This window comes from Telopea speciosissima, chromosome 2 (genome assembly GCF_018873765.1).
Source record: "Telopea speciosissima isolate NSW1024214 ecotype Mountain lineage chromosome 2, Tspe_v1, whole genome shotgun sequence".
Taxonomy (NCBI): domain Eukaryota; kingdom Viridiplantae; phylum Streptophyta; class Magnoliopsida; order Proteales; family Proteaceae; genus Telopea; species Telopea speciosissima.
The window spans coordinates 17,804,061-17,824,760 of NC_057917.1; the positions used below are offsets into that span (position 1 = coordinate 17,804,061).

Sequence of the window (20,700 nt, forward strand, 5' to 3'; positions counted from 1 at the left end):
TGACAGCGAAGCTTCATTTGACGTAGGCAAATTCTTTGTTCGGCATCAGATTATTGATAATTATAAAAAAACTGGACTCTTGAGTCCGAAGTTTCCAACATGGTCTCATCTCATTATTATTGATCAAGATACTCACCAAACCCTTCCAGAGACCCTAAGAGACATGATGGACACAACTATTGAGTTGCAATCCATCACAACCTTAGTCTTGGTTGCATGGAGGAGTCTACCTCCATTCTTAACTAGAACCCACCATAATCCCCTTAGAATCAAGAGAAAATTATTTGGACACCTCCTGTACTATGGTCATTTTGTTTATGATTACCAATGTTTCAAACAATTACTTGACACCCCTAAAACCTGACGGTGTTAATCTACTGTTAGTATTTAAATGGAAATGTCCATTTTACCTTTATCACCTATTCAATAGAAAACAGTGAAATTAAAATTACCAAATTACTCTCTTTCTTCTTCTTCTTCTTCCTGCAAACAACCCAGGAAAGCTCAGATTGGGGAAACCTCATAGTATAATGCTCATTAACAGCTCATGATTTCCTCTCTGAAAAGGGTTTCAACTTTCAAATTCACTGTGATTTCAAACCAGGAACCCAAAAACTCTGAAAAAAATCTTGCATATTCGAATTCGTCTCCGGAAACTAAAACAAGCCCATAACGTTTCTGACGAAAAAACTACAAATGTAACGCCACAAATGAGAGGCTAAAAGCCTAAAACCACCCTAATCCTCCAACAGAGTCAACAAGAGTAATCTCTGCCAAATAAATAAATAACCGCATCCAAAGGTGTTCGATCTACTTCTGAATCGCTCTCAAATAGCCAAACTGCTATGAACTTTCGAATTTGAACTGAACCGCTTAAAAGTTTCCGCCATCAAAACCACTAAACTGGACTTGAAAACCACCAATCTCAAGTCCAAAACCACCACAAATCCCCTAAAATATAACAATATTGACACAAACCCACAAATTATCTCCTGAAATCTACCACAAAATTCCCATTCTCAACCCCACCTATAGCACAAGGAACCAAATCCTCCCTTACCCACCAAAGAAAAAACAATAGAAGAAAAAACCCTTATCCCTACCCCAATGTCCTATAATAAATTACTTCTGAAACGCCATAAGATGCAAAACCCATCTGCCATAAGCAACTTGGAAAACTCAAAACAGAGGTAGTAATGGGAAAAGGAGAAAATAAAGAGAGGGCGAAAGATTCATTAGAGGAAGAGGAGTCTGAAGTGGAAGAGATCAAGGATGAGATCGATTTGTCAAATAGAAACCGATTATCCCTCCTTTGACACTCTTCTTCCTGGCCCAATTTGTTGTGTTGTTGGCACCACCTTCGTTGTTAATGTCGTGGCTTGCGGTGGAGGTTCCAGGTTAGGGTTACATATAGGAGATAGTGTTGCAACAAGGATTTGCGGTAAAAGTTAGGGCTTTTTTACTTGGCCGCGGTATGCTCACAAGATGCCCTAATGGTTTTTTAAACAGTAGCCATGGCTACCGGATTTTTTTTTTGGTTGGAGGAAGAAGAAGAAAAAGGGGGTAAATCTGTCACTTCAGTACCCTCTATGGGTAGCATTACAAAAAATTTAACCGATGACATCATCACTAAAGTAACGGACTTACTTGAAAGAAATGGTAACTATAGGGGGTGTTCAAGTAATTATTTGAAAAATTAAGAAGAATAAGTAATTAGACTATAGTACAGGGGTGTCCAAGTAATATTCTCTAGAATCAAAGATATCTCTAATTAAGAGTTTGGATGAGGAACACCTCAGGCAGATATTTAAAAGGAATTTGTTGATGCCATTGATTGGTTGACCAACAAGTCATTGATGTCAGTGAAGCTTCATTGGACGTCGAAAAATTCTAGGTCGGCATCAAATTATGGAAAATTACAAAAAATTGGTCATTGGACGTTGAAAAATTCTATGCCGGCATCAAATTATGGAAAATTACAAAAAATTGGACTCTTGAGTCCAAAGTTTCCAACGTGTGTATTGGCCTTATCTCGTTATTGTTGATCAAGAGACTTGCTAAACCCTTTCAAAGACCCTAAGAGACGTAATGGACACAACTAAATTGAGTTACAATCCACCGCAACCTTATTCTTTTTTTTTTTTTTGTTTTGGGTGAATGCAACCTTAGTCTTAATTGCATGGATGAGTCTACCTCCATTATTAACTAGAAACCACCATAATCCCCTTAGAATCAAGGAGATCTCTAGAGTTGGGATGAGGAACACCACCTATGACGCGGAGAACATCCTAGTCTATAATGCAAATGCCTCAAGACGTTGACATGACCCTTTCATAAGGAATTACTAAGTCCATGTGAGAGAGAGAGAGAGAGAGAGAGAGAGAGAGAGAGAGAGTCCCTTTTTCTACATGTAGCTGTGCAGACATGAGCTCCTCCAAAGAAGAAAAGTGGTTTGAAGATGAGAATGCCAAGCATGCTTGGGATGTATTTAAAGAAAAGTCTATCTCTTTGGGAAGGTATGTGCATCTCAATTCTCTTATATATTTCAATGTTAAGGAAAATTTTGAAAGGTTGGGATGAAGCAATATTTCGTATATCCATGATAAATGCTACCCAAAATTAGATAGATTGTTGAGAAAATTACATGCACCCCCCAGATGTTTGTAACAATATCAAACCACCCCAAATAGTTAAACCTGTTACATGCACCCACCTGGAATTTAGACAACTTACAATTAAGCTCCTACCGTCAACTCTAAAACGTTAATTGTAGTTAAACTTTTGTAAAATCCTATTTTACCCTTAAAATTTCCTCATGGACCATTTTACCCTTATGAGACATAAGGGTAAGCCCTCTAACCCTTCTCCCATCTTCTAAACTTATCCCTTTCTTCTTCTTCTCCAGAAAACTACGAAGAGGGCAATTCATCGCCGGAGCTGTTGTTGCTGCTTCCATTCCTCGTCGAAGCTACTATTGCTGCGTGAAATCACCGTCAGTAGCTTGCGGTTGCTGCTGCTGATGCTATTGTAGAGAGAAAATCGAAGCTGTATAAATCCCCAAACCGTGCACTGCTCTCTCCTGTAGATCCATCTTCTCTGCGGCAATCTTCGAGGACATTTGCCCCTTTACTCAAGTAACTTTTCCCCTTTCAATCCATTACTAATTTGTCATGTTTTGTATAATGTAATCAAAATCTAAATTTGTTGTTAGATTTATGCTAGGGTTTGTCTAATTAGATTTAGTTTAGATTAATTCTTGACAATAGATTTGATGTTGTAATTCGTTTTGATTTATGCACATATATTATAGTGCAAGGTTCATTTCTTGATTCAATTTGTCTTATTGTCGCCCTTCTCTGTTGAAAGAGGAGTTCATTTTGTGAATCAATCGGCCAGAGAAATGAGTTTCAAATGTCTTTGTATAAATCCATCCCCAAACCATGCTGTATGTGCCATTTTGATTGCTAATTTCCCAAAGATTCTGCACATCACTCCCCATCTCTGTTCTATTTTGGTTCTGCTTGCTCTATATAATCAGTCACTCTGTGATATAATTTGATATAGTATGCCCAATTAGAAATTACACTTCCTTGTGTTCATAGTGCAAATCAATGAGATCTGTTATGTCAAACCATTTCTAGTCTCTGACTTCAAAGACATCCTTCCCCAGGGGAGTGGGGTGAGGAGGCTCACTTTAGGAGTTGCACAATTTTGTAGCTGTTCTACTGTAGTGCAGGATCTGTGCTCTTTGCTGTATCAGTGCTATTAAGGTCAACATTGTATGGTTATTATGTTTTTCTCTTTGCTTGCTCTATATAATCAGTCACTCTGTGATATAATTTTCCCACTCATGGAAAGCATGAAATGAAGGTGTAGAACTGTAGATGGTAAATCTACTTGCATTAATTAGATAAATCCTTCCTTGAGGTACCAAGAAAATAGATTTGGGTGTAGAACATGATTTATTCCATGCATCTGAGAAAGCTTGAGAAAAAAATCATTAAAATTAGAACAGCAGGAGCACTTCATAAGAAAAAAAAAAACCAACCCAAGTGAATTGCAAGTCATTTTCTTATTATGCTCTCCTTGCATTTAACATTAACAAAGTACAATTGTCCTATTAAAAGAATAGTTTTGTTTTCACAGTCCATGGTAATTGAAACCTTATAGTTGCTTTTCATGTCTAATAATCTCTTGCCAAATATCTCATGAGTTTGATTATGTCTAAGCTTATGATATGGAATAAGAGCTTATGTATATTAATTTCTTGTATCATTATGACCTTTTTCAGCTGCTCTCAAATCATGAATGTAAGGTGTACTATTGTATTTCATTGGGAGAATAAAGTGTTCAGAAAATACCTAGACATGTATGGGTACTTGGACATGGTTTTTGACATCTACAATTCAGTCATTAACCATGTACCTGTAGGCCATAATGTAACCTTCAAAGTCAGATGTGAAATGCCTGATGGAGTGGTCAAAGTGGTGACAGATGACTGTGCTATGTATGAATTGTTTGAGTTGACTGGGAGGGATGGTATCAATTTGCATGTATATGATCTTGAAACTACCCCTGGTCCAATGGACAAGTATACAGTCAACAATTTCCCTAATGGGATTATTTATAGAGAAAATTTAGAAAATTTAGTTGAGGACATAGTTGATGGTACACAGCTTGAGAGGAGTCAAACTAGAGATGTACCAAGAAGGCCAAAGCAGAGTGCTAGAAGGGGTGGTGCTGTTTGTCGGGTATCCACTAGTGCTAATAGCAGTGGTAGTGGATCTACTGGAAGTGCTAATGCTAATGCTACTACATCTAGTAGAGGTAAAGCTAGTGTTAATGCTAATGTTGTAGTCTTCAGTGGAAAAGCTACAAGTAGAGATTTAGCCACCACTAAGGGTTGGAAGAAGATTTCTGATGTGCAACGGGCACGTAGTAGTAGATTAAGATCAAGTCCTAATGATTTGAGAGCAGTTAGCCAGAGTGTTGCACAATCAGAGGAACCTATGAATAGTTCAGGTCCATCCTAAGGTCCATCTAGTAGTGATGAAGATTGGAGAAACCAAAGTGGTGATGATGATAAGCCAAGTGATGATGAAACTGAAATGGATAATAGTGAAGGTGATGCAGCTGATCTTGAAAACAAGAGTGATAGAAATAGTGAGAAGAGTTTTGATGATATATTTCCCAGTGAGTTTGAAGATGCTGTTTCTAATGACTCTAGGAGAGTAACTTTGGAAAAAGGATAAATGTTTAAAGATGTGTATCACTTCAGGTCTGTCCTACAGGACTTTGTGATTCAAGAGGGATTTGAGAGGTTGTTTGTGAAAAATGAAAGCTATAAAGTCAGTGCTGTATGTAAAGCAATTGGATGTACTTGGAGAGTGTATGCTTCCCGTGTTTCAATGACCAACACTGCTGACAAAACTTTTATGATAAAGTCTTATATTCCAACACATACACGCATCAGGAGAACAGAACACAAGAGTGTTACATCAAAATGGATAGCAAAAAAATTTGCAAATCAGGTTAAGATTGATCCAAACATAAATGTGAAGACAATGAAGGCAGTTTTAGGTTTAACAGGAATTCAAGTCTCTTATATGAAGATGTACAGAGCACGCAACATTGCTGTAGAAATTAATCAAGGTAACTTTGCATAGTCATATGCACTGTTACCTGAGTATGTTGATTTGATCTTGAAGAACATGTCTGGTAGTATAATCAGGCTACGTTATAATGATAGGTAAGACATGTCACAACCTCCAGTGTTTAAAAGGTTGTTTGTATCATTTCATGCATGCACTGAAGGTTTCAAGAAGAGATGCAGACCATTCAATGGTATTGATGGATGTCATCTCAAGGAAAAGTATGGTGGTGTGCTACTATCAGCCATATCTGTTGATGGGAATAATGCATTGTTTCCCATTGCATTTGGAATAGTAGAAGTAGAATGTAAAGATAGTTGGCTCTTTTTCCTTGAATGTTTATATGAGGGACTTGGAGATGCCAATCATGATCAATCTCTGACTTTCATGTCAGACAAACAGAAGGTACTCTATTATTTGCATATGTCGTTTATTTGTCAACAAACATTTATATTTTAGTAATACTGATAATTTGATTATGTTGTGTAGGGACTATCTTATGCAATTGGTATGATCTTCCTATATGCTCAACATAGATGTTGCAGCAAACATCTATATCAAAATTTCAGAAAACTTTTTTCTGGTCCAATTTTGAAGCAGTATTTTTGGTCAGCATCAAGAGCCTATACTGCCATCCAATTTGAGAGAGAGATGAATTTGATTAGAGAGCTTAACAATGAAGCCTATCAGTGGTTGATTAAGAATCCCTTAAGCATGTGGGCAAGGCATACATTTGATGATAGAGCAAAGAGTGACCATGTCACTAATAACTTGTCTGAATCTTTCAACCAATGGATAGCAGGCTTAAGGCACATGCCTATTCTTACCTTAGTTGACCAACTAAGAGTGAAGATGATGAAGAGATTGAATAGAATGTATGAGAAAGGTTGTGGTTAGGGGTGTCAACCGGTCGGTATCGGTCGGTTTCGGTCGGACCTAATCGGGCACCCCTTATTTTAAGTCTCACACCGTTCCTGACTGATTATACATACGGGCCTTCCCAAGTCAGGCACGGACACGGTAGCATTCGGTCGGTCGGTTACCGGGCCACAAACGGGCTAGCCTTTATACATGTTTGTCAATCTTCGGCAGCAATGGTGGGTCATAAATCATCACCATCTTCAAGCGAGTTACAGTAGCAGTAATTGATTAAAACCACAACCCAATCACAAACTCAAACGAAAGTAAAACAGAAATCAATTCTTTCATAGAGTAGACAGAATTAGAAGAACTTTAACTCAATCAAAACACATTAATGATGAAACAAAAAACCCATTCAGAGAGGGGAATATCATATAACAAAAACACTATGTCGAGTGAACTACAAATAAGGGACAATCCGTTCTCACTCCCCGATGACTTGCCAATCCTTTCTCATATTAAGATCAAACAGAGAGAGAGAGAGGTCTCGAGATGCCATGGACTCGGCATTCTATTTCTCTTGGTCCATCACTAGCCTAGAATAACATTCCTAGCGATGTGATTCAGGTCGTCCTCTCTTGTCATGCAGTGTAAACCGAGCCACTATTGGAGATTCTCGGTGTCTTGCTATGGCGATGCCGTTCTTGCTGCTGCAAGTTAATTCCGTCTTGAGGGTTTCAAATTGCGCTTTGTGAAGTTTGAAAGGGCAAAGAGAGAATAAAGAGGGAGAGAGGAAAGTAGATCGATGTAGTGGTTGTGGGTAAAATTTTTATTTTGATATTAAAAAGTAAGGAGTGACGTGATGGGGGTTGGAATCTTGTCTACTAAATAATATGATATAGAATATATTAATGTATATATTACATAGTCACAAGGAGGAGATTTAGACTTGTTGCCAACTATTGTCCACTTTTTATCAATAGAAATACATTTCGGTCGGTGCAGTCGGTCGCATACCAAGGACTGGGAACGACCGGATAATATTTGGTCCGGTCCAAGGCCCGACATGTTTATTATTCGGTCGTGTCGGTATCGGGTTTTGATCGGTCGGTACAGATCGGTCCTAACGGTGCGGGTTTGCAATTGACACCCCTAGTTGTGGTTATGACATAAATGGTATAGTTACAATAAATGTGAAGAGAAAGTTGGACATGGTGCAACAAAAAGCAAGGGAATGCATTGTTCATCCATCCAGTCCACATATCTTTGAGGTGCAAGACATGTTTTAAGGTTGGATCGTGGTTAATTTGGTAGCTCACACTTGTACCTGTAGAATATGGAATTCTATTGGGCTGCCATATAAACATGCAGCAGTAGCTATCACTTTCTTGAATGGAAAAATAGAACAATATTGTCATGCATTCTACAGTGTGAAGATATTTATGGATGTATACAGTGGGATGATCCAGCCACTTCCTGATCTATTTGAATTGAAACCAACTGATCCTACCAAGTTAGTACAATCTCCAATTCTTAAGAGGAGACCAAGAAGACCTCATACAAGTAGGAAGAAGGATGGTGATGAGGTGACCAATTCGAGATCAAAGCCTATGATATGCAGCAACTGCAAGCAATCAGGTCACAACAAGAGGAAATGCCAGTTAGCTCCAGTCAAGGGCACTGAAACTTCTACCAGTCAGGGAGGTGGTATGAAGGTATATAACCTATATGCCTAATTCAATAATTTTTTAACTGTTTCATGGAAATACATTACTAACTCTCTCTTTCTTATGTTGTATGTCTTGCATATGTAGAGAAAGAAGGTGAATGAAAGTCAAGATAGTACCTGCAACTCTCAAAGAATTACTAGGTCACAGGCATCTAAAGCTATGTCACAAGAGAGTATACAGGAAAGGACTTTGGCCAAATTGACCAAGAAGCATGCGCGCAGGAATGAACAAAGGGCAGCAGCTAGAAAGATGGGCAGCTAAGGAGATGGGTGCAGAGATGTAGCTAGTTAGGAATTCAGAGGGTGTTGAGAGGGTGTTTAGGACTTGAAACAATGAATGTATTTGATGGGTTTGAATTATGACAAGTAATATTTGTGTGGATGTTTATGGGACCAATGGTTTGAATTATGACTCTATTATTTCTGTGGATGTTGAGGCATAATGGGTTTGAATTTGAACAAGTAATTTGTATTGTGTTGATGGTAATTAATGTGGTCAATGATAGTAGTATAATACAGGTCTGTAATATTGTCTTACACATGAGTAAATGTTGTCCATTTGAACACTTAGAATATTCATGTGGAATTAGGTACTCTATACGGGTTTGTACTACAGTCATATATATGCCGAAATGCTGTCCGTTTGAAAATAAATGTTCATATATGCAATCTAAAAGAATTAAAACCATTTCAGTAGTACAACATTTTAGTCACATTCAAATTAAAAGTACAAACCTTACAACTTAATTTTGTCAGTTTAAACAACAAACAATGGTACAAAGACACCACAAACTTGCTTTCCTAACTCTATTTGTTAACAAATAGCACAAAGACCAACACAACCAAAGCTGTTACTTCAAGCTTCAGTATTCCAACAAAGTTCTCCAATTCCTTCAATCTTTCCTTCACACCACGCATCTCTTCCCTACTCTGTCTATCTTCTAGACTTCTTTCACCTACAACCTCATGTGGATGGTCTCCAGGTGTAGCCAATATTGGTGGTGATGGTGGTGGTCCATTTATTGGGTCACACCATTTGAAGAATCCACATCCATTAGGTGCATCTTTGCAGCAGTAGTACAACTTGTTCTTGTTTTATGCAGACTCTGATATCCTCACTAATGCCCTTCGTTGACATCTACATTGTATGTTCAAATACAATGTTGAACCTTGGTTGCTTTCATTCACACTCGATGTTGACATCATTTTTACCTGCATGAACAAACTTGTTTGATCAGCAAAACTAGCAAGTGATTGCTTCTGGATAACTCAGTTTGATCAGCCAGACTACTATTTGAAACCATGATTAGAAAATTCTACTTAGTATGAATACATGCTCTGCTCTCACATTAGTTCTGTCTTCAATAAGCTAATTTTCAAAAGGCTCACATGAAAAATTGGCATAAAGACCATTCGGACATGGCCATTTGGGATTTGGGAAAACACAGTATAATGCATCTAATGCATTTGGGCATGGCCGATTGGGATTATGGAAAACACAGTAATATGGCTAAGCCATTGACATAAAGACCATTCGGACATGACCATTTGGAATTTGGAAAAACACAGCATAATGCATCTAATGCATTGGGGCATGGCCGATTGGGATTATGAAAAATACAATAATATGGTTAAGCCCTAAACTGCATTCGGACATGGCCGATTGGGATTATAGAAAGCATAGCAGTATGTTTATTGCATCTAATGCATTCGGACATGGCCGATTGGGATGCTCAGAAGTAATAAGAAGAGAGAGAGAGAGAGAGAGAGAGAGAGAGAGAGAGAGGATTTGGGTAAGTTCACCTGAACTTACCTTCGCCGGAGGGTGCTAGGGCCAGAGGAACTCCACCGTGCTTGGGTTGTCCTCTTCAAATCGTCGAACCTACAACTCTCCTCAAAACCCTAACTCTTTTTTGGGGGGTTTTGAAGAGAAGAAGTAGAATAAGGGTAAAATGGAGATTTAAAATACTCACTTAACTAAAAGGGTATAATAGTCTTTTTACTTACGAAACTAACAGTTTACTAACACCGTGAATCATTAGGGTGTTTTTTGAAATATTGAAACTAAAGGGGGTGGTTTGATATTGTTACAAACATCTGGGGGGTGCATGTAATTTACTCTAAAATGTTTTACTATAATATGAAAGTGGTAGATGTTGGGACTGATGTGGTTATCAAGACCTATGTTAAGGGTATATCCATCAAATTAAGGTATTGAGATTTGGGTAGAATTCTTGAGATCTCAAATGATGGGGATAAGGTGTCTATGAATGTGAAGGAGGATCCCAGTACAATTATGAATTTTAGCTTGTTACATGAGACTATTTGTATAAATTTTACAAACAATACTAGGATTAAAGGATTTTAAATAAAACCCTCTCCCAAAGTTTTAAGTATGATTGCGCATCACAGTATCTTCGAAGAAGTAGTCATAGAGAAGATGTCATAACCAATAAAAGACATTTGGGGTACCCATTAAATTATATTTAAGATACTTATTTTCTATCAAAAAAAAAAATTTAAGATACTTATTTTTATTTTTCCAACTATACCCTTGATCATAATTTTACACAACACCACCAGCGCCGTTCCAACCACCTCTGCCACTACCTCCGCCACCATCACCAGTGCCCATTCTTGAATTGCTCTCATGGACAACATCAATTTGAATACTACGGCCATGCTTCTAAATAAGCTTCTGCAACGCGTTGTCTTCCTCGGGGCTCCACAGTCCTTTGATCCTTGACGAAGCCATGGGTGATTGGCAAATTGATTCCCTTGTTCCAGTTACTGTTTCTCCATTCCTTTCTTGGAGCTTAAGGGGAATGGGAGATGTTGACAGGGCTTTGTGGTGGCGCATTTCCTGGAGGAGAAAAAAGGTAAAAAAGAAGAAGGGGGCGGTAGAGGACTATGGAGAAGTGGTGGGGAGACAGCGGTGTAGTGGTGACTTAGCTTTTGAGTGGATTGGCATGTAACGGTGGGGAAGGTGCTTTTGCCAAGTTGTTACAATGGCGGGCCGTCGAAACTGGTGAGGGTAGTGGGGCGAGGAAAAAGATCTTGTGCAATTGTGACGGGAGCTGCACAGATGTAGCACCGTTAAACAACAGCAAAAACAGGGGTAAGGTAGTTATTTCACAAATGGGTCTCATCTAGGCCCCACATGTGAAATGACCACCCTCCCCCTGTATTTGGGGTGGTTTTGGTGCTGCACCTATGCAGCTCCCGTCACAGCTGCACAAGAGCCAAGTCCGATGGGGCCACGAGGAGTGGGTGACGATGTAGATGGGAGGGGATTGCGAGAGGGCTGACGAGATTGGGAAGGGTGTGGAAGGGGGTTAGAGTTAGGGGTGTGGATAAGGAAAGGTAAAATTGGTATTATAAAAAATTAAAAACCTCAATTGTTCTTTTCACTTTGTTCCAAGGGAGATTAACAGCGTGGTTGACTCCTTGGCAAGGAGAGCCCTATCGATGACGTGTACGATGCTTTGGCCCATTTCCATTCCATGACTATGTGATCTTTGTAATTTTGAGCCATGAGCCCTCATGTTATCCATAATATACTCTTCACAAAAAAAGAAAATGTGAATTGTTTCAATCATCATATTATGAAACGTGAGGTATCTGATAAGATTTCAAATGTTGGATATCCTATGTATAATTTCTTCAGAGGTTGGATACCCCAATTGTCATTTATCCAAATCAATTTAATCTTTGGGTTTCCTTCTCCATCACTATGCATGGTTAAGTGTAATGGTTCACTATTTTCCACATCTCCATGTGATAGAGGATCAAATAAACATCTCATTGATACAATTTCATCTTAAAATGAGTAAAACGGTAGTTAAAATTACAAAAGATGTCATCTTGTATTTTATATTCTATCTCCATCTGATGGCATTTAAGGAATTTTACTAAAACTTTGAAGTATGAACAAGGGTTTGAGTAATTTTCTTTGCTTATTTTGGGCTAGAATTTGACCATCGAGATGGGCATAGAGTCCTATCGCATGAACTAATCCATGTATTGCCAACTAGCAAAAAAGTGAAGTGTAATACTTCATTAGGCATAGTGACACGGTGTCATTATATTTATCATGCATCCACAATATAGTAAATTAAACATGAGAGGTATGCGTATATAACTGCTAGCACCCTATGTGTCTCTCTCTCTCTTCTCCTTTTTGAAATGACTCCCTTACCCCTCAAACGGAGGAAGAGAGAGATAGACAAATACAATGTTAGAATATGGTAATCCGCTACCATACCCAGCCTTTTATCAAACTAAACATATCAGACATTAATCAGATCATATACATGGACTTGGGAATCCATATCGATCATGGTCAATACAGATACCAATACCCATATGGATCAACCATATCAGGTCAGATCAGACTATTTTACCCCTCAAAATACCGAGGCTTCAATTTTTTTTTATCGTTTTATGGTTTTACCCTTTTCTATTCCAATACCACTTATATGACATCAGTTAAGTATCGATACCGATACCGATACCAATATCGGTCGGCTGTATCCGTATCCAGGATAAACGGGCCAGATCCAAATATAGAATATTAAAGTTCATTAACGGCCCTAATTATTGTAAAACTAACTTATAGTGATTTTTCAACTAATCCAGTCAATGATTGTTCAGCCTGACTCTCTGACTCCTTTGACGGTCCAAAGTTCGAAGCTTCGTCAGCTTCGCGTGACATCTCCTCTTCCAAACTCACTCTTTTCCTCTCTTTACCTTTATATATTCACTTTTATTCGCTTTTAAAATAAATAAAAATTATCTTTTTCTCATTAAGAAAAGAAAGAAAATCAAAGCAGAAACTGGAAAAGGCAAAAGATAAAGGGCAAAGTTGTATATAAGTGAGACTCCATTGGGTAGTTTTGTAATTTTGAGTACTTCATATTCCCTCCATTCCCACATCCTCCCCGACATATTTGTCTGTGATCTGCACTGCAGAGCCCAGTGTTCATCTCTGAAAACGATTACTGATGAAAGTGAGAGAAATGGTTTCTGAGAGCTCTTCCCTTTCTTCTTCCAATCGTTCAACCACTCCTAAATTCTGCAACACTTTCAATAACAGGTAAAATATTTTTATTATTGTCTTATAGTTTCTTCTTCTTCTTCTTCTCTTTTGTTTGAAAATAACTGTTAATCCTAAGAAACTACTAATCCATATGGTTTTTTTAGCTCCTCAATTGCTGTGAAAGCTGCTCGTACTTTGCTTAAGATTCCATCATCAGCATTTAATCTTGAACCATTTCTTTTTTCCTTTCTGAGACATGTAATTCTCTTTGTGTATGCCTCTTTTTTTTTTTTAATTCCATTTGGAATTGATTTAGTTTCAAAGATTCAGTTCCAGTTATTATTATTGTAGGGTTTTGATGGAAGGATGTCGAAAATTCACTTATTTGCTGTTTAATATTTACGCTAAAAAAATTGGAATTCTAATTATGTTTGTTGTAGTCTTTGCTTGGGCTTTTATGAAAATCATATATATTAAACTTTGTCCAAAGGTTTCTCAGCTTGGACTAAAGATGAGTACAATACCCTGTGTGTGTGTGTGTGTTGGTTTTGGGGATGGGGGGAGAGAGGTGAAGAAAGAGAATTTGTTTGTTTGAACTTTGAGTTCCATTTCCTAAATGGATTCTATACCAAAAATGTCCTAAATGTCAACCGTATAATTTCCTTTGAGTTTTGATGTATATGCAATAGTTATACACTGCTATCCCCTCCTGAATGGTCGGTTAGACTGAGGGGGCAATAAGGTGCAAGTTATATTGGGCTTTATTAAGCTTCATCCTATTATCAAACTCTGATTAGTCTTTCGGAAATAATTTTCATGATAGCTATGAGAAAATCTCGTCTTGTCTAATGTTGTGTTGGATTAATTAGGGATAGCAGTAAGGAAAAGTTGATGAGATATTGTTGTACTGTGAATAGCACTGTTTTGGCAGAGTCAGCATATCTGTGTGGCAGGGGGTTGTCTATTGTATTAGATGTTTTCCATGAGGATAATTTCAGATGGAGAAGTTGATGAGAGATGGTTTTATTAGATTGTCTTTAATTTCTAGGTGTTCTATCTCCCCCCAATCATTTAAAAATTTTCTCTTTCCCATGTATGACTGGAAAAACCTCAGGGACATCTTTTAGCTTTCTCATTGATTCAAAATTTGTTACTAATATATTCTCTTGTTTACTGAGTATTCCCTTCATAAACTACCTGCAAATTTGTCTTGGATAAACCTTTTGTTATATTTTTTGGAAATCCTTTTGCTAGGGAATGTTCAACCTTAACTTTGCTCATTATCCATGTTCTTTCTTCATAACTTTGTTGGCATATTAGGCAAGATTCCAGTTTTAAAATGCTTCTCCATCTATGTGCAGGATCTTTTCTGATGTCGCTGGGGACATTACAATTGTTGTTGATGGAGAGTCCTTCTTATTACACAAGGTAAGAACGTAATTTCTAGAAGTTGTTAACAGGTTCATCTCTCCTCTTTTATTGCTATTATATTATTGTTATTCTTATTATTTGTTATGTATTTTTATTATAAATAATTCAACTTATTATTGTTATTAAATTTTAACGTAGAGTTGAATGGTAGGAGGACCAGGAGTACATGGTAGAGGTGAGTACAGTAGTCCTCAGTAAAAACCATGTAAAGCAAAAATTTCCAGATAAAAAGCTTATTCTTGTTACACAGAGTTTACCTGAAAAATTTCCTTTTACATAGGTTTTTCCTGTAAACAAACAGAACCTGAAGGAAGTACACAGGTCACATGAAATGGAAGGGAAGTTCATTAATCTGATCTCCTTTCTGAATTGTGGTACTTTGACCATTATGCAGCTTGGGTTGAGAGTATCTTCCCTAAATTGGTGACTATTGAGCAGTTTGCAGATTTCCTCTCTGGGATGCTATAGAAACAATCTTGTTATATACTATGATAATCCCCATTATGGAGGTCTTTTAAAGTTGCTAAACTTTGGAAGAACCATGATTGAAAAACCTTGTGTGTATTGACTGGATATTGGTGGGATTTGTCTCTTCATGTGAAGGTTGTTAGTTGATCTATCTGTATTTGAATCCATGATATTCAGCTCACTGAGTCAGACATCCTACATGGGTCAGATCATGATTCTCCAGTACAGATTCATGCAACACTGTATATTTTTTAATTCTTTCTTTGGCAAGGGAATTTGCTCTATCATCAGCCAAAGGCTCAGCCTTTCTTTACCAGCATTGTACTTTCGATGTTTCCTTAAACTTAGGATCCACTGTATTAGCTACTGTTATTTCGAACTTAGTTTCGTGTATGAAAAAGAAAAAGGAAAAACAATTTGAATCAAGTCAATCAAAATTATCACTGCAGTTGTTCTTAGTTTGCAGACTGTTTTGTCCAGTCACTAACTAGCTCAGTAGTAAAACTATCAGCTATTTCTGAACTTTTATTTTGCACTTCCCTGTTTTACCAACATCATTCCAGGAATTAAAAATCAAGATGCCAACTTGCTTTATGTTGGTGAGGGCCAAGTCCAAGTCTAGTTGTGACTCAAGTCTAGTTGTGACTCATACATGTCCTTTAAAGATTTATTTATCAATAGTATCAATCCATGAAGTTGTTCAAGTTTGAGAAGTTTCTGTGTTGACTCAACATTGTAAAAAACTTTTACTGGTTCTACAGTAACTCTTCTTGGTTTTCTGACTATTGTTTCAATATTCTGAAATTTTTATCGTCTGATCAATTTTAATACTCAAAATCATTATGTCTGACACAATGATGTCCAGTCCGGGTTGAATTTGTATTTAGTCAAGGACCTGTAACTTTTTCCAGTTTTGAAAGCTTGTGGTAGTTTTCTAATTTTAGGGTAACTGCCCAGCTAAGAATCTGTATTGTATCCTAACGATTTGTGATGGTCTGGCTGGTAGCCTAGCCCATTCCACTGGATGGGTTCAACTTATGTGTACATCACCTGTTGGTTTAATACATATTCTATGTGTATCAAAGGAAAACAGGAAAAGATTTGATATTACTTATCATCTGAATTGGCAGTGTGAGTGGCATGCATTCTTTACGCATTAGCCATCTTAGCTCAATTGGTAGAAAAGATGGCATTAATTCTGCTTGGCTGAGGTTCATATGCATTAACATGTCATCTGAGGAAGTTCATCAGGATGCACCTCTACATGAGTGCAGTTCTAGCTGTCACCTAGTTGTGTAAAGGGCGCATGCCATAGTTGTCACGATGTTGACTTAAGGCAACACCAACAAGGTGCCTGCCTAGGCAATGCCTGGACAATTATGGAGCATGCCTAACCTAGATGACTAGCAATACCTTGTCGGGTATTCTAGACACCATCTAGCGGCTCAGTATGTGGGCCACGCTTTGACAATACTATTTCAGTTGTTTGACTGGTGGTTTGCCTGTCCGATCTGGTTTCATGCATGCATAGGTTCGGACCCAATGTGCTGCTTATGGACTGCTTTGGTTAAGTGATTCTTCTGGTTGGTACAGTTTGGTTTTTAAAATTCTCATTTGTTGAAATTGCTACTCATCTTCTCCCTTGGGCTCTGTTTGGTTGCAAGGGAATTTGACATCTAATAAGTATCATTACTACATATGGTAAGAAATTTAAGTAGTTTATACAATCATGTTGGGTAAAGATTACAAAAATTTCCTTTTAGGTTTGAAAATTTTCACTTCCCTTCTCTTCAATTTCCCTTGCAACCAAACTGGGCCCTGATGAGTATCATTTTGGCTGCTGATACTTGCAAACCAAAGAAACTTTTGTTGTTAGTGACAAAAATGACCTTGCACATCTTAACTTATTCCGGAATTGATTATTCTCTTATTTTGGTATTTGTCTATACTAAGTTTCCCCTGGTATCGCGAAGTGGAAAAATCCGAAGAATGGTGGCAGATGCCAGGGGTTCCAACCTCTCCAAGTTGGAGCTCTTCAACTTACCTGGTGGGCCACAGGCATTTGAACTTGCAGCAACATTCTGTTATGGCGCAAACTTTGAGATTACTTCCATGAATGTTGCCCAGCTTTGCTGTGCCGCAGAATACCTGGAAATGACTGAAGAGTATCGTGAAGAAAATCTCATTTCTCGAACAGAGACTTATTTGAATGAAGTTGTGTTTCAAAGTCTTGAAAAATCAGTGGAAGTTCTATCCACTTGTGAGCTGCTGCTCCCTATTGCAGAGGAGATTGGGCTCCTTAACAGATGTGTGGATGCAATTGCAATGAATACTTGCAAGGAACAGCTGGTATCTGGTTTATCTCGCATAGACTGTGATGGCGGATCTGGAAAACTAAAAATGGACTGTGCTGAGTGGTGGATTGAAGATCTCACAATATTAAGAGTTGATCTTTATCAAAGAGTGATATCTGCCATGAGAAGAACAGGTGTTCGACTGGATAGCATTGTCAAATCCCTAATGCATTATGCTGAGACATTGCTAAAAGGTATTGGAAAACGGCAAATATGGGATCCAGCAAGGATGAAACTAAATTCTGATACAGCAGAAAATGAAGATAAGGTAATTGTGGAAACTATTGTGAGCCTACTTCCAACAGAGAAAAACATCTCTGTCCCACTGAGTTTTTTGTTTGGGATGCTCAGGATGGCAATCGCGATGGATGCCACCCTTGCCTGCAGACTTCAGCTTGAAAGGAGGATCAGTTTCCAGCTGGAAATGGCTTCACTAGATGACCTCCTTATCCCTTCTGTACAAACTGGGGATTCGCTCTTTGATGTCAACACTGTCCACCGGATACTGGTAAATTTTGTGCAGCAGATTGAAGAGGAAGAACCTGAAGAATCATCACAGTTTGGTTATGAATCTGAATGTCCTGGTTCTCCAGATCATGGTTCTGTGTTGAAAGTTGGACGGCTTGTCGAAGAATATCTTTCAGAAATTGCACCTGATCCATATCTTAATCTGCAGAAATTCATTGCTATGATAGAGATTTTACCTGATTATGCACGTGTCATCGATGATGGACTGTATAGAGCAGTTGATATATATTTGAAGGTAATTTCTTGATCTCAAAAAATTGTTATGAACATCTGGTAATATCTATATTAAACTTTAAAAATTGCATCTAGCATGCATCCACAGGCTCATTGTTCGATAGGTTACATCTTGGAAATCTCCTAGGGAAACTTGACCCGTTCAAATGCTCCTAATGAAGTAGTAAGTCTAGTGACCACAAATATGTTGCATCATTTTAGATGTAATGTATCTAATGGGGAATTATATAATGAAAATAGTCTGGTTAGAAAATTTAGATGATCATATTGGGTTGTTAGTACACACTATCTCAATATCCTCAACTAATGAAACATTACTGGTGCTTGCATTTTGTTTTTAACCATTTGATTGGAATCATTTGACTTGTGTTTTACTATGTTGATTCTACAGTCACCATTGTGTTCCTTACCATGGGAGAACAATTTCAAACTCAGCTGTAAATAATGCACAGGGTCTAATTGTGGCTGTAGATGGTGGCTTACTTTATCAAGGGTCTTAATTAAAAATTATTGAGTTTTTTAGTTGACTTGGCCTATATTTCTCAAAAGCAGACTCTTCCCTCCGATTTGAGATTTCAACTCAGGAAATCAGATACTTCAATCTGAGTGACAGTTCTGATGAAATGACTCGGCTGATTTAAACTTTCTGTTGAAAGATATTTTCTCGTGTAGACTGAGTATGATCACTACCAGATTCTAAAGATACTCTTCAGCTTAACTTGGCAAAGCCTGACTTATCCACCTAGTGTTTCTAAGTCTCCATTTGGTTGCAAGTAAAAGGATGGGAAGGGAAGTATTGTTGTTTAAGAAAAGGAAAAGGAAACTTTTGTAATCATTACTTAAAATGATTGTGTAATCTACATAAATTTCTTACCATTTTTAGCAGTTATATTCTTCAGATGTAATTTTATTTTACTTTTCAAATCCAAGGAATTTGATTGCAAAGTTAAGTACAATTTAGTGACCAAATTTGAAATGATTTGGATTTAATTACATCATGTCAGGCAAACAAAATTTTCTTTTTTAGTATTGATTTAATTTCACCTCCTTTCCCTGTAGGTCCCTTGCAATTTGGTTGAGTGGTTTTCTCATCTTGTCTATCTGATTTCTATGCTACACAAAACTGGTTAACATTATACTTTTTTATTTTCAATTGATATACTTATTTCCTATCTGCATGTTTAGGCTCATCCAACACTGGATGAAAATGAATGTAAGAAGCTGTGCAAGTTGATAGACTGCCAAAAGCTCTCTCAAGAAGCCTGCAACCATGCCGCACAGAATGACCGCCTTCCAGTCCAGACGGTTGTGCGAGTCCTCTACTTGGAACAGCTACGCCTGAAAAATGCACTCTCAGGAAGCTATGGAGATGGGCTCCTCCAGTCTCAGAGGATCAGCAGTGGCATTCCTAGTGCAGCTATGTCACCACGGGATAACTATGCATCATTGAGGAGGGAAAATCGAGATCTTAAGTTGGAGATATCAAGAATGCGGGTGAGATTGAGTGAGTTGGAAAAGGAGCAGGTGTTCATGAAGCAAGGAATGATAGAAAAGTCAGGTCATGGCAAAACATTCTTTACTTCACTTTCCAGAGGGATTGGACGAATTGGGATCTTCAGTGGTCCAGCTACTGGGAACATAGTCAACCGACAAAAATCTGGGAGAAAGTCGCAGGGATCAGAAGGGAAGAAGGGAAGGAGGAGGAATCATGCTGTCTCATAGTAGCTGTTCAGTACTCAATACTCATGGAGGTGCAAATGACACTACGGCCAGTAACACCACTTCGCCTTACACCAACTACAGAATTACATGGTTTGTTCAGCTTACATGAATCTTGTTCCATCATTCTACTCCACCTTAGCTCAACATTTTATCTCGTTGTGCAAACTGCAAATGATTGCATGCTAAGTTGTGGATGAAAAGGGTGATCATGTTGGGGATGATCTGCAGTCTTTACACTCTACCATGTTAGATGAGGAATCTTGTTGACCTTGACATCAGGACATACATTGTGAATTTCCACTTTCCATCAAGTTATGTTCCCTGACTCCTGATTCAGGGGTCCAAGAAATACACTTGGATGGCTTTTGGACCCCAAAGAGTCCTTCCAAGGGCTTTGTAGCGATGAATAGCTTATAAACCAAGAGTCCAGTTTTCTGAAAAGCCAACATTTCGATGTTTAGTGGTCTCTGTTCGACTTCTAAAGCATGAACTTTGACATCGAACAGGAGTTGAAGGATGATCCATGCACCATGGTGACACATGCATGTTCGGCATTGAACAAAGACTAGTGCATGTCGATTAGGGGTGTCAATGCCAGGCCTGCACAGGCTGACCCGATCGTACCCGACTGTTTAAAGATCGAACCGAATCGATCCAATCAATAAACGTTTATAAGCGGTCGTT

General features: G+C 38.1%; 1 protein-coding gene across 2 annotated transcripts; it reads left to right on the forward strand.

Annotated features, from left to right (window-relative positions):
* The first annotated feature begins 13,178 nt into the window (after window positions 1–13,178).
* On the forward strand, window positions 13,179–20,018 carry LOC122653015 (BTB/POZ domain-containing protein At3g08570). Of its 2 annotated transcripts, none has more exons than XM_043846924.1 (4): window positions 13,179–13,336; window positions 14,641–14,707; window positions 17,132–18,295; window positions 19,480–20,018. In XM_043846924.1, exons 1-4 carry the CDS (start codon window positions 13,245–13,247, stop codon window positions 20,014–20,016), a joined length of 1,860 nt encoding a protein of 619 aa, XP_043702859.1. In that variant the 5' UTR covers window positions 13,179–13,244; the 3' UTR covers window positions 20,017–20,018. The 2 variants fall into 2 exon arrangements, with proteins under 2 accessions (XP_043702859.1, XP_043702860.1); XM_043846925.1 differs by having other exon boundaries at window positions 17,253–18,295.
* Window positions 20,019–20,700: the final 682 nt, after the last annotated feature.

Bases quoted from the DNA above. Each gene is read 5' to 3' on its own strand.
- LOC122653015 (XM_043846924.1), top strand. From the start codon at position 13,245: ATGAAAGTGAGAGAAATGGTTTCTGAGAGCTCTTCCCTTTCTTCTTCC. The intron at 13,337-14,640 runs GTAAAATATTTT...ATCTATGTGCAG, and splicing joins TGCAACACTTTCAATAACAG to GATCTTTTCTGATGTCGCTG. The intron at 14,708-17,131 runs GTAAGAACGTAA...GTCTATACTAAG, and splicing joins AGTCCTTCTTATTACACAAG to TTTCCCCTGGTATCGCGAAG.